Source organism: Dendrobates tinctorius, unplaced genomic scaffold (genome assembly GCF_039654945.1).
Source record: "Dendrobates tinctorius isolate UK_male_01 unplaced genomic scaffold, ASM3965494v1 ptg000492l, whole genome shotgun sequence".
NCBI classification, from domain to species: Eukaryota; Metazoa; Chordata; class Amphibia; order Anura; family Dendrobatidae; genus Dendrobates; species Dendrobates tinctorius.
Genome location: NW_027362153.1, coordinates 286,472 through 300,880, shown reverse-complemented (window position 1 = coordinate 300,880; position 14,409 = coordinate 286,472). Strand labels below are relative to the sequence as shown.

The 14,409-nt window shown below is 46.9% G+C and overlaps 1 protein-coding gene across 1 annotated transcript in view; it reads left to right on the top strand.

Moving 5' to 3' along the window:
• ESYT1 (extended synaptotagmin 1) overlaps positions 1-14,409 on the top strand; it is a 93,883-nt gene that overhangs the window by 71,379 nt on the left and 8,095 nt on the right. The window contains exons 27-29 of the mRNA XM_073564847.1: positions 744-875; positions 8,133-8,238; positions 10,308-10,357. Of these exons, the coding sequence (XP_073420948.1) occupies positions 744-875; positions 8,133-8,238; positions 10,308-10,357 (288 nt within the window). The remainder of the gene's footprint in view (positions 1-743; positions 876-8,132; positions 8,239-10,307; positions 10,358-14,409) is intronic.

Genomic DNA, 14,409 nt, shown 5'->3' with positions numbered 1-14,409 from the left:
CCTGCGATCGGCGCACCCTATCTTTAGCATAGGGTGCGCAGATCGTGCGCAGGCCATGCGCTTTGACCTGCGCTGCGCACTTTTGACGGTGCGCCGTGCGCGCCAAAATCAAACTTTTCGGATTTTGGCGCGCACGGCGCACCGTCAAAAGTGCGCAGCGCAGGTCAAAGCGCAACTAGCGCACGGCCTGCGCACGATCTGCGCACCCTATGCTAAAGATGGGGTGCGCCGATCGCAGGCGCCGCTGTCCGCTAGTAGGCGGCGCTACAAGCAAGGGGCGGGCACGCCGGGCAGAGAGCCGGCTCGGGGGCGGAGCTACCCCCGGCCGTGCGCGCGCTGAAAAAGCGCTAATGTGAAACCGGCCTAACTGTGCCAATGGGCTGAACTGTCAATCATCATTACTATGCCACTGGGCTGAACTGTCAATCATCATGGCTAATCCCCTAGGCTGAACTGTCAATCAGCAGCCAGGAGGCAGGGGAGATGTTCTCTCCTGGATCGCTGTGACAATCTCCTTAATCCAGCATCCATTAGACCACTTTGGTGCTTGAGTAATAACTATCCTAAATTTATTAAATTGTCCACTGTATTTAGTAGTTTTTTTTATTTTTCTTTTCACAGATGTAACTCATGGTTACTTTTTAACTTTTATGCTGATATTTTGCCCTTAACCTTAAAGACGTGCAAATTATTTTTACTAAATTTATTATGGCCCCTTTTTTTTTTTTTTTTATTAATCTTAGGAATTTAAGCGTTGGCTCCAAGGACCTTCCTGATCCATACTTGTCAGCTATCTTGCTACCAGATAAAAATCGTACCACAAAAAGGAAAACTAGTGTGAAGAAGCGGACCCTTAATCCAGAGTTCAATGAAAAGTAAGCACTCCCATCACATATCTGACAGTTGTGACTCTATTAAGTGCTAATTTTCTATTTGAAAAGTGACCACACTGTGTTAAGCGACTCAGGCTCATATGTGACTAATGTACGTTCCGGTGGTGAATACTTCAGGCTTTTCAATTCCTGAGAAAATGTGACACAATAGATGAACCAACTCCAAGGAGTGTGACACGGCCTTCAAGGAATATTACAGCTTTGTCCAACCTCAGAGTTGTACTTATCTCTAATATGACAACCATAGAAGTCTACAGTGCTGTACAGTACCTCTGTATACCTACATCCGTCTTTGGGTGCCACATTACAAGACATACACTCCTCTAGAACTACTGCATGCTGGAGACGTTACAACACTGTTCTCCAACATTTAGGGTGGCATCAGCTCCATAAAGTAGAGACGGACTCCGTATGTTATACTACGTATATTAAATCAATCTATTAGACCTGATGATAAACTTGGAAATCCATTTCAGAATGGCTGTATTATCTCTTTCACCATTTAAGCTCAATTGATAGCTCCTCAGTGTACCTCCTCCCTACCGATGCTGCGTTTCACACTGCTCAGTGCAAGTCAATACACTTGGACTTATGAGAGCTCTCATTCTCAAAAGGGTTGTCCAGTGAAAACAAGTCCAACCCATAAAAAATAAAAGGCAGAAATACTGACACTGCTAACAGACCCTCCAGGAATACATTCAGGCAAGCATTGATTGCAGATTACTAGATATAGTGGTGCTCAGCTGTATAAAATTGTGAGCAAAAAGCATGAAAAGTTAAATGAGAGCGGCACTCACCACTGGTACGTGAAAAAGCAGCACTTAATTGTGGTTGTTACATGGGGAGAGGAGACATAAAGAGGTAAGTGACGGCTGTTTCGCATAAACTATGCTTCCTCCTGCTGAAGAAGCCAGAAGAAGCTTCGTTTACTCAAAACAGCTGTTGCTTGCTTCCCATTTCTCTATCGCTTCATTGGGGGACACAGAGACCATGGGTGTATGCTGCTGACACTCTGCACAAAAAAAGTTTAGCTCCTCCTCCGCAGTGTACACCCCACCGACCGGCAGGAAATTCCTCAGTTTTAGCTTAGTGTCAGTAGGAGGTGGACACGGGTCTTTCATTAGGCCCATATCTACCTCAATGTGTGTCGTTCCTTTTCAGGTTTCCGGAGGGATACAGTGTGAAGAGTCACAACTGTACTCCCACAAAAAGACTGAGTACGGCGTGTACTGCCACCCCGTATCCTGATAGCTCTCCGTGCGGACCAGAAGCTCAGTGCAGATGCATGCCAGCGACGGATGGTCCTTGCCCAACGCCTCCCACCAGAGCCTGTCGGTAGGAAGAGGCGCGGACACGGGAAATATTAACAGACAGCGTTGGATAAAGAAGGTACCTTTATTGGAGCAGAGGAGCGGCACACGGAGCAAATCACCGCAAAGATACCTTGGAGCGGCGCCAAGGCAGCGCAGCAGGCTCATATACGCGGCCCGCGCCTTCTGACGGTCGTCGCATTTCATCTAGGCCCCGACTGCAGTGCGGGCCTTGTTCCCCCCCACCTGTATTCATCGGGGGCTTCATCTTACAGCGCGGTTCTGGCGGCGTCTTCCTTCTGGGTGGCCGCGGCAGCGTTGCGGGACTTCCGCGCCGCCCAGTGCTGACAGGCGGCCGCCGTCTCAAATTTAGTCCCCGGCTTCATTTTAGGCCTTCGCGCCCGTCGCAGCCACGCACCCGCTCGCTCTCATAGGCCGGCTGCGCTCCCGCCTGTTCCTAGGCCCTCCCACCGCCTCTCTTGGCCTGTGACTGGGTAAGGGGGGCGGTTTCCTTTACTTCAGGTGGCTAACTCCGCCCTTCTTCTTGTCCCTCCTGAACCGCGTTTTTTCCTCCACCTCAGGCTGCCGCCATCTTTGCAGCCTGTTAGCAGGAGACGATAGACGGATGTCAGCTATCCCCTGCTGGGGCCCTGCAATTTTCACGAGCCTGGTACATCGCTTTGGGGGACACCGGACCGTGAGTAGTTCTGCAACTGCAGACTGACACCCTCCTCTGCCTTTCTGTCCCCCAACCTTCCGGCTTTTCTTCAGGGTCCTCCTGTTCTTCCTTCATTATGTCTAACTCCAAGTCTGAGCGTAGCCATCCGCCGGCCCCCACGGGCACTCTAGTCCAGTTCTTCGCATGCTCCTCTTACAATCGCAAACTTCCCTCAGGTCAGCCTACTCCCCTCTGCCTGGACTGCAGCAATCCCATTCAGCATGACCCCGTTCAGGAGCCATCTATTGTGCCACGTGAAAGCGAACCCCCCATCCCTGGCTGGGTCTCGTCTCTTTCACAATCTGTGGCAGACCTCACCAGAGTGTCAGTCCCTAGTGGCCATTCTTGATAAGTTGCCCCTGGACACTTCTGCAGGGTCCAGCAGGTCGCAAGACATTCCATCTGAGCCAGCCAGCAGAAGCCGCAAAAGACCCAGGCAGGATCTCCGGCCGGAATCCTCTCCTCGCCTCACATCCCCACATAGTCCTTCCCAGCAGTCGCCCTCCCGTGCCTCCTCACCCGAGTCAGGTGATGCATTTTCAGATGTGTCATCCGAAGGGTTCTTAGAGCTGGATTCGGACCAGGACGCGGACATGAAGGTTACAGTACAGAACCTCATTGCTGCGATTAACCACACCTTCAAAATCTCAGACTCCCATGCGAAATCCTCAGATCAGGAGGTTTCGTTCAGACGGGCAGTAACACCTTCCAGGGTCTTCGCCTCCCACTCTGAGTTTGGCAAGATTCTTACCAGGGAAAGAGAAAATCCAACCAGGCGCTTTCAAAGAGGGAAGCGCCTCGGCGTGCTGTACCCGTTTGCCAAAGAGCTCACGACAACTGGTCTGCTTACCCCCTCGGTAGACGCACCCGTGTCCAGACTTTCTAACAACACGGTCCTCCCAATTTCAGGTGTGGCGTCACTAAAGGATTCTAATGATAGAATTATAGAACCTTTAGCAAAGTCCGCATTTGAAGCGGCTGCAGCGGTGCTAAGCCCAGCCTTCGCTTCATCTTGGGTAGCGAAGGCCATAGCCACTTGGGCAGAGGATCTCCGCAAGGGCATCCTAGATAAGGCCCAACCAGAGCATTTGGCCGAACTAGCCAATCAGATCTCCCATGCAGGGGATTATCTGCTCTCTGCCTCCTTGGATGCCGCGTCCTGCGCAGTTCAGGCGTCAAGCAACGTGGTGGCAGTCCGACGTACAATTTGACTCAAAGCTTGGCAGGCGGATTTGTCATCAAAAAAGTCCCTTATCTGCCTTTTCTTCGCATCCCAGCTGGACCAGATTATTAAGGACGCCACTGGGAGCACGAGTTCCCTCCTCCCTCAGTCCAAGCCTCGCAGACCTCCGCTAAGACGTCAGTTTTGGCCCTTTCGGTCTTTCCGCCGCTTCAATACGGCAGAGAACTTCTCTAACCAACAGAGACCGCAGGCACGTCAGGATAGGAAAAAGGTGTCTTTCAGACCCACTCCCTCCTGGCGATCTCACTCCTCCCAGGGAAGATCCTCCAGTTCCAGATCTGGACGGTCCACATCAGCATGACTATCCACAAACTCCTGGGGGTCCTTCCCAATTGGGAGGTCGACTCCTTTTCTTCATAGACGTCTGGCTTGCCTCAGTAGACGACGCTTGGGTCATGGAAGTTGTATCATCAGGATACAAGATAGAGTTTGTTTCTCGTCCCTGGGATCGTTTCTTCGAGTCCCGACCTCCAAAAGATCCTGCCTTAGTTCCGGGGTTCTTTACGTCCATCGCCTCTCTCCTCAGTTCCGGAGTGATTGTGCCCGTTCCCGAATCAGAACGTTTCACAGGGTTTTATTCAAACCTGTTTGTTGTGCCGGAAAAAGGCGGGACAGTTTGCCCCATCTTGGACCTCAAGTTACTCAACAACAGAGTCCGACTGCGTCATTTCCGAATGGAGTCTCTTCGGTCGTTAATCGATTCCATGGAGACGCAGGAGTTCATGTGTTCAATAGACATTCAAGATGCCTATCTACATGTTCCCATATTCTCCGGGCATCAGAAATTCCTGCGTTTCACGTTTTGCCAGGAACATTACCAGTTTGTTGCACTGCCTTTCGGTCTCGCCACCGCACCCAGAGTATTTACAAAGATCATGGTGGCGTTGATGGCCTTGTTGAGAATCAGAGGTCTCGTTCTTTTTCCGTACCTCAATGACATTCTGATCAAAGCTCCATCCTTTCATCAAGCTCGCCAAAGTCTTACCATCATCCTAGACACCCTGTCCAATTTCGGGTGGCTCATCAACAAAAAGTCATGTCTTGTCCCGACACAACGTCTTGTGTTTCTGGGTCTATTGTTCGACAAGAGAAAATTGGCTCCCTGCAGCGGGCTGTACGATCGCTATAGATCATACGACTTCCATCTCTTCGGACATCCATGAAAGTCCTGGGAAAGATGGTGGCGGCGACAGAGGCGGTTCCCTTTGCCCAATTTCACTCCAGACCTCTCCAACACGCCATCCTGTCTCGATGGAACAGGTCTGTCCTTTCCCTGGATCACCCATTTCGTCTTTCGTACCGGGTCAAGCAGTCCCTCAATTGGTGGCTGACGTCTCCTCTCATCTCCCTAGGACGGTCATTCCTTCCCATTCACTGGCAGATTGTGACAACGGATGCCAGCCTCCTTGGCTGGGGGGCAGTGTTCCGCAATCATACTGTTCAGGGTCAATGGTCGACTCAGGAGTCAGCCCTGCCGACCAACGTCCTCGAGATCCGAGCGATTTATATGTCTCTCGTTCACTGAGAGAGACTTCTCAGGGGCCTGCCTATCCGGATTCAGGGGGGACACGGAGCATCTTAGCCCTGGCAGAAGTGTCCAAGATTCTTCATTGGGCAGAGGTTTCAGTCCCGGCAATATCCGCGGTGCACATTCCCGGCGTGGACAACTGGGCCGCCAATTTTCTCAGCCGCGAGGGTCTTGCGGCGGGAGAGTGGTCCCTACATCCGGAGGTATTTCTTCAGCTTTGCCGTCGTTGGGGAACCCCGGACGTAGATCTGCTAGCTTCTCGTCTCAACAGGAAAGTCCCAGTGTTTGTATCCAGGTCTCGAGATCCTCTCGCAGTGGGCGCCGACGCTCTGGCCATTCCTTGGTCGCAGTTCCAGATCCCCTACCTTCTCCCTCCCCTGCCTCTTCTTCCCAGGCTGTTCAAGAAAATCAAGGCGGAAGGAATTCCAGTCATCCTCATCGCCCCGAATTGGCCCAGAAGGTCTTGGTTCGCGGACATCGTCAACCTTCTCGCGGACGCCCCCTGGAAGCTTCCAGACAGGGCAGATCTGCTGTCTCAAGGTCCGATTTGCCACCCCAATTCTCGACCGCTCAATTTAACGGTGTGGCTGTTGAGACAGGTTTTGAAACGATCAGGCTTTTTGGATCGAGTTATTCATACCATGATCCGGGCCAGAAAGCCCATAGTCTTCCAAAATTTATTACCGTACTTGGAATGCCTATTTCACTTGGTGCAAGGCCAACGACATTCCGCCCATGCGTTTTTCGCTCCTTTCTGTCCTGGCGTTTCTTCAGGCAGGGCTTGATGCAGGCCTTGCCCTCAGCTCTTTAAAAGGTCAAGTTTCGGTGCTGTCCATTTTATTTCAGAAGACGTTGGCTTCCCGTCCTCAGGTCAAGACCTTCCTTCAAGGAGTGGCTCATACGGCTCCTCCGTACCGAGCGCCCGTAGATCCTTGGGATCTTAATCTGGTTCTCGAGGTTCTGCAAGGCCCTCCCTTTGAACCTCTTAGAGAAGTTTCCCTAGCTCTCCTTTCATGGAAAGTAGCCTTCCTAGTAGCCATCACCTCCATCCGGCGCGTGTCGGAATTGGCGGCCCTCTCTTGCCGCTCTCCTTTCTTGGTACTCCACCAGGACACGGTAGTTCTGCGGCCTCCGCCCTCTTTCCTTCCTAAAGTGGTGTCCACTTTCCACCTGAATGAGGATATTGTTCTCCCGTCCTTTTGTCCGGGTCCAACTCGCCCTCGGGAGCGCTCCTTGAACAAGCTGGACTTGGTCAGGACGATGAAGGTCTACCTAGCTAGGACGACTCCTTTGCGGAAGACACTCTTTCTTCATCATTCCAGATGGGGTGTGAGGTCAGCCGGCCTCCAAAGCTACTATTGCTCGCTGGATCAGACCGACAATTTTGAAAGCCTACCAGGTCAAACATCGATTGGCCCCTCCAGGAATTAGAGCTCACTCTACCCGGGCAGTGGGTGCCTCCTGGCGGTGCGCCACAGAGCTTCCGTGCTGCAGCTTTGCAAAGCTGCAACCTGGTCATCGCTTCACACGTTTGTGGACTTCTACAAAGTCCACACCTACGCTTCGGCGAATGCCAGCCTAGGTAGAAGGATCCTGCAGGCAGCGGTGGTGAGTCCGCTGGCCTGATGGAAGTTTGTTCTCCCTCCCCAGGGACTGCTTTGGGACGTCCCATGGTCTCTGTGTCCCCCAATGAAGCGATAGAGAAAACAGGATTTTTGGGTTGCTTACCGTAAAATCTGTTTCTCGGAGCCTTCATTGGGGGACACAGCACCTTCCCATGTTCTACAACTCCTGTTCTTATGGTTGTTAGTTATTTACAGTTGAGTTGTCTGTTCCGTTTTTCAATCTATTCTGTTACTTCTCATACTGCTTTCTCACTAACTGAGGAATTTCCTGCCGGTCGGTGGGGTGTACACTGCGGAGGAGGAGCTAACCTTTTTTTGTGCATAGTGTCAGCCTCCTAGTGGCAGCAGCATATTCACCCATGGTCTCTGTGTCCCCCAATGAAGGCTCCGAGAAACAGATTTTACGGTAAGCAACCCAAAAATCCTGTTTTTGTCTCCTCTCTTCACTGGGATTCTCACTATTCGGCAGATTGGTGAATTTTTATCCCCGACGTGGAGCTTTAATCCCCATTACATAATGGTGCGGCAGGCCGGTCACCAGACAACCACTCGCTCCATTCATTTCTTGTGAGGCTGCTGGAAAAAGCGCAGCACTCGGCAGGAATAGAGAATGAATGGCGTGCCGGTCGTAGTTGTGTGCTGCTACTCTTTTCTAACAGGGGTAAATTTCCCCTATTCTGCCCATCTTTGTGGGTCACAGCAGTCGGACCCCTACCTATGGATAGGTGATGACTAGTGATGACTTGTTTTAAGTGGGAACAACCCATTTAGCCTAGACACTACTTTCAGCCCTTACATAATTCTGATTACTGTAGGTTGGAGTGGGAAATTCCATTGGAGGAAGCCACAAAGAGGAAGCTAGAAATCTCCGTGAAAAACAGTGTGTCCTTCATGTCAAGAGAGAAAGAGCTGCTTGGAAAGGTACAGTTTATTAAAATGCAGGGGGGGCAAACATCTATTATTCCAGCTAATGATTAAAATGATGTTATTATCACATAAGTTTATGCATAGCAGTTTTATCCATACCTTGCTTTTGTTTTTTTGCATTATTTCATGAACAACACTTGTCTTATATTTGCTTATTGTTTTAACTATTCTTTTTACAAGAAGGAATGATCTAACAATAGGAATCCTGAGTAGGGGGAAAAGGGCAGGTGGTTCATCAAAGTTTTGGTGTGATTCTCTCTTAAAGCCCATTTTGAATGATTTTTCCCCATAACTGAAGGTCTAGTTGTTGAGGGTCCCAAAGTTCCTTGTTTGAATGGCCTCATTTCACTGTCTAGGGTAGTGGTGATGAGTGAGTGTGTGTAAGGTTTCTCCCGTCCATCCCCACCTGCATGGAGCTTGGTGTTCGGTGCAGAAAGTGAATTAAGGCTTAACTCTTACACAAGTGCTCTCTTCTGGGTTGGGGATCCCTGTGACTTTTCTCCTCTATAGCCTGCAATAAAATGAATTCCTAACTCCTATTCTCTTTCACTACTCTGCTATCCCCCTTTGACCACCTAACAAATTAACAGGAATAGTTGTTCCATCCAGAATTCAGTGACCTCAATTCACCAAGACCAGCCTTGTTCACTACAGTCTTGATGATGTGGCGTGGTAGCGTAAGAGACCCCCAATTCATCAAGAGACAGCTCAACTCGCCAGCTCTTATAATTTATGATGTCAACGATCCCAGTCACTACCCAGCCTCTCCCATTATGGTAGGGCGCCCTCCAAAGGCCGCAAAATATTTATACAGCCTCACGTTGCGAAAACAACATCTTGTGCCTTTTATACAGTTCTATTTTAGATTTCTGGCAAAAATGCTTTATGTATAGGTCCCAGCATGTTTTATCCGAAGGTTAGAATGACCTTTTAACCCCTCAAATGCTGCAGTCAGCAAAACATTTATAGCCTGCACTGTAAAATAATTCCTTATTGTTTTGCATAGTGAATACTTTAAAAAAATTTAAAAATAAAAAGCAATGTCAGAATAATATTTTGTGTTCAGAAAAATAACTTTATCCAAAAGTTGTGTGTGCGAGTTATCCTGCACAAGAAAATAATCACACAACTGCATTGACAGAAGCAAAAGGGTCTTATAATGCAGCAGCGCAAAAATGTATTGTACATGTGACGGCATGGGGTAAAATGCATAGAGAGTAATGTAGTAAGCGCACTACCCAAGCCTATTACCTCGATTGGGGGACGGGCAACACTCCGTGACATGGGATACCATACTGACCAAGCGGCATATGAGCAGCATAAAGATCAAGAAGTGTTTGTACAAAAGCAATATAAAATTCAACTCTCTATTTATACAGAGGTTAGGACATTGTACTGCCATTTAGCTATAAGCTTTTCAGACTTCTACGCACCGTCTTGCATGCTCGTGTAACAATGATTCTGGAGCGGTCCTCTTTCAGACGACTAACACTATTCCGTGCAGCTGCCTCCCGTGTTCGGGCTTGAGGCACCTTTTTATCTCCTTCGTGTTTTATGTGTTGTGTATGATTTTAATTTGGTATAAAGAATTGAATTTTCTATTTCTCTCATACAACACCTCTTGCTCCTTATGCTGCTCATATGCCCCTTGATCAGTATTGAATCATATACAGTAGTGATTTCTACTTTTGAAAGCACTGAAAGTAAAGGCATGGCCCTAGTGCGGCTGTTATACAGGTTCGGTAGATGCCTTTAGTGAAGAAATCTGCTTTGTGGTTGTTTTTTAATCCATATTTGAAGCTTTTGAGTAATAACTTTTACCTAGCCCGAGTGTTACCAATATTGAGTAATGCAGGACACAAGGTAGAGCTGCACGTACTTTATATCACCGTCTGCTTACATACCTTACTGCCAATCCTCAAATATAAGAGAATTAACAATTATACCCTTCATAAAAGGGAATTATAAATGTATAAAGTCTGGTTCAAGCAATTCACACTTGTCTTTACTACTCCTGATATTCATTCGGTGCTAATGAGATCGTTCTCCCTCTCATTCTGCAGGTGATCATTGACCTTTCCCAGGTGGATTTGTCCAAAGGAATTAATCATTGGTAAGTTTTCTAGAGGGTCAGAACAGACCACTGATGACTAAGGGTGTGTGCACATGCTGCGGTTTTGAAACCGCAGCAAATCCGAGCGGAAAAATCCGCACCGTGTGCACTGCGGTTTTTGTTTTCCATTGAAAATAATGGTACTGTATACCGCAGCAAAAACTGCTGCGGATCCGCAGGGCCAAATCCGCTGCGGATCCGCATCGTGTGCACACACGCTTAAGCTGTTATTGAGTTGCTGCCTCTTATATGGTACCTAGGTGCAAAATAAAACTTGGCTGATAAGTATTACAAGGTGTCTTTTCAACTTGTCCTAGTACTAAATACTGCACAGAATATAAAGGGTTTGTACAGACTTTTTGAGAAAGTTGCCCAATTGTAGGAATCGTCATAGAATCATAGAGTTGGAAGGGACCTCCTGGGCCATCTGGTCCAGCCCCCTGCTCAAAGCAGGATTCGCTAAATCATCCCAGACATATGTCTGTCCAGCCTCTGTTTGAAGACTTCTATTGAAGGAGAACTCACCACCTCTCGTGGCAGCTTGTTCCACTCATTGATCACTCTGTCAAAAAGTTTTTTCTAATATCTAATCTGTGTCTCCTCCCATTCAGTTTCATCCCATTGCTTCTAGTCTTTCCTTGTGCAAATGAGAATAAAGATGATCCTTCTACAATGTGACAGCCCTTGAGATATTTGCAGACATCTATTAAGTCTCCTCTGTCTTCTCTTCTTCAAAGTAAACATTCCCAAATCCTGCAACCTTTCCTCATAAGACAGGGTTTGCAGACCGGTCACCATTCTGTTCGCTCTTTTCTGTACTTGCTCCAGTTTGTTGATGTCTTTTTTTAAAATGTGGCGCCCAAAACTGGACACAGTATTCCAGATGAGGTCTGACCAAAGAGGAGTAGAGGGCAATAATGACTTCACGTGATCTAGACTGTATTGTTATGATTGAGTCACCGCAGGAGGCAAAAACAGAAATGCTAGCTAAGTCCAGAAAACCAGAGAAGTTGGCAGCTATCGGATTGCAGACCCCTGAACCTATCAACACAACTAGCAGTAGCCGTGGGGGGTTCCTACGATGCCCTAGACCCCTCGATCACAGCTGGAGAATTAAATAGGCCTAAAGAAAGAAAGGGGAAATCTAAACTGCCCCAGAGCAGACCCCAAAGCAATAGGCAGCCCCCAACATATAATGACGGTGAAGCAAGATGAAAATACTAACACAGACAGAAAGATAGACTGAGCAAAGACGGGGCCCAAGCTAACTAGATAGAAAAGGACAGGAAGGCTGCTGTCTGCAATCCGTGAAAAACCCTATGAAAATAAGAGCCAACAGACTGACAGTGAAAAAGGCCCTGAAGACGCTAGGCTTCAAAAAAGCTATGTCATTACTCAGGAATATTCTGAAGACAGAGCTACAGGCAAAAGGAGATTCAGCTCACCCCAGCAGGGAATGGCAGAATACAGAAAAGCAAGGAAAACAAAAAACAAAACAAAAAATGCTAACAGGCAAAACAGAAAGCTTAGCTTTAGAGGAGCAGGAATCAGACTGATGTCCTAGAAGTCCACAGAGAAATCACCCGCAGGGCAGAAGGGCGTCGGCAGCCTTATATCCAGTCCGTGACTCCACTCAGCCAGTCATCCTCATTAGGCTCAGGTGCCTGATAATCAGGCTCATTACCTTCCTTTACCAGAATAGGGAGTTCACCAGACCTCAGTGACGAAGGGGAAAATGAACTCACAACACTGTATGCTTCTGTTAATACATCCTACAATTGCATTTGCCTTTTTTGCTGCTGCATCACACTGTTGACTCATATTCAGTCTGTGATCTATTAGTATACCCAAGTCTTTTTCACATGTGCTGTTGCTTAGCCCTATTCCTCCCATTCTGTATATGCTTTTTTCATTTTTATTGCCCAGATGTAGTACTTTGCATTTTTCCCTGTTAAAAACCATTCTGTTAGTTGCTGCCCACTGCTCCAGTTTATTTATATCTTTTTGAATCCTCTCTCTCTCTTCTCTAGTATTAGCTATCCCTCCAAGCTTTGTGTCATCAGCAAATTTAATCAGTTTACCCTCAATTCCTCCATCTAAATCGTTGATAAAGATGTTGAACAATACAGGGCCCAGGACAGAGCCCTGTGGTACCCCACTTGAGACATTCTTCCAACTGGATGTGCAGCCATTTACGACTACTCTTTGGGTCCGATCACTAAGCCAGTTATGAATCCACCTAACAGTTGCCTTGTCCATTCCATACTTAGCCATTTTCTCAATAAAGATTGTGTGAGATACTTCGTCAAATTCTTTGCTGAAGTCAAGATATACTATATCTACAGCATTACCCTGATCCACCCAGTCAGTGATTCTGTCATAGAAGGAAATTAAGTTAGTCTGACATGATTTATTAGTTACAAACCCATGCTGACTCTGTTTAATCACTTCAATCTTATCAGGTACTTCCATACATGTTGTTTAATAATTTGTTCAAAGATCTTTCCCGGTATAGAAGTCAGACTCACCGGCCTATAGTTGCCTGGGTCCACCTTCTTCCCCTTTTTGAAGCTAGGAACAACATTTGCTCTTCTCCAGTCTTCTGGGACTTCTCCTGTTCTCCAAAAATGTTCAAAGATTATGGAGAGGGGTTCAAAAATTTCTTTTGCTATCTCCTCCAGTACTCTGGGGTGTTAATTCATCTGGACCCGGAGACTTGAATTCATTTAGGTTAGCTAAGCGTTTCCTCACTATCTTTCTGTTTATAGATATCCTGGATTCTTCTATTCCCTTAATAGGACAGTGAAGAACAGTTGATGTTACATTTCCTTTCTGAGAGAAAACAGATGCAAAATAGGAATTTAAAAGTTCGGCCTTCTCAACATCCTGTCTTACCATTTCATCATTTTCATCCTGTAAAAATCCTATAGCATCTTTGACTTTTCTTTTACTTTTGACATATCCCCAAAAATCCTTTATTATTGCTTTTAACGTCTCTTGCAAGCCTCAATTCATTGTCAACTTTAGTAATCTGATTTGTGCCCTGCAAGTTCTGCAGACAGCATTATATTCTTCTTTAGATATGCCTCCCTCTTTCCATATTATAAACATTTTTTTCTTCCTTTTTAGCATGTGCTTAAGTTCTGTGTTCAAACATCCTGGTTTCCTTAAATGCTTCCTATTCGTCCCTCTTTTCGGAATTGTTAACAATTGTGCTTTGAGAATTTCGTTTTTCAAGATTTGCCATCCTTCCTGGACACTTTTGTCGTTAAGGATATCCATCCATTGGATCCCTCCAATTCTTTCTGACTCCCTTAAAATCTGCCTTTCTGAAATCTAACCTTGACGTCTGAGTCTTCACAGGTCTTCCTCCTCTAGTTATCCAAAATTCTAAAATAGCATGGTCTCTACCTCCTAGGGTCCCAGCCACTTTTACCTCCTCAACCATTTCCTCCCTGTTTATAAGGATTAGATCCAAGGTAGCAGTTCCCCTTGTTTTCTCCCTTACCTTTTGGAGGATAAAGTTGTCAGCAAGAGAGGATAAGAATTTTCTTGACCTGTTAGTTTTGCGTGAGAGAGATTCCCAACAAATGTCTGGATAGTTGAAATCTCCCATGACAACTATGTCATATTTTTTGGAGAAGTTGGCCATTTGATGCATAAAGAGTTCATCCATATCTTCAGCTTGCACAGGCAACCTGTAGTAAATGCCTACAATGGTGTCCTTTCCATTGTTCTGTCCTTGTATTCTTACCCAAACAGTTTCCACAGAACTCCCAGTCTCTGGAGCTTCAATCTCTGTGCAGATATACGCGTTTCTAACATACAATGCGACACCTCCTCCTCGTTTATCAAGTCTGTTTCTAGCAAATAAGTTGTATCCTTCTAGCCTTGTATTCCAATCATGTGTAACGTCCCACCAAGTTTCAGTGATTCGAATGACATCATATTTCTTTTCCTGCGTTAGTAGTTCCAATTCTCCTTGTTTGTTGCCCATGCTTTGTACATTAGTATAGAAACATTTTAATTTGTGATTTGGTTTCTCTTCCCTC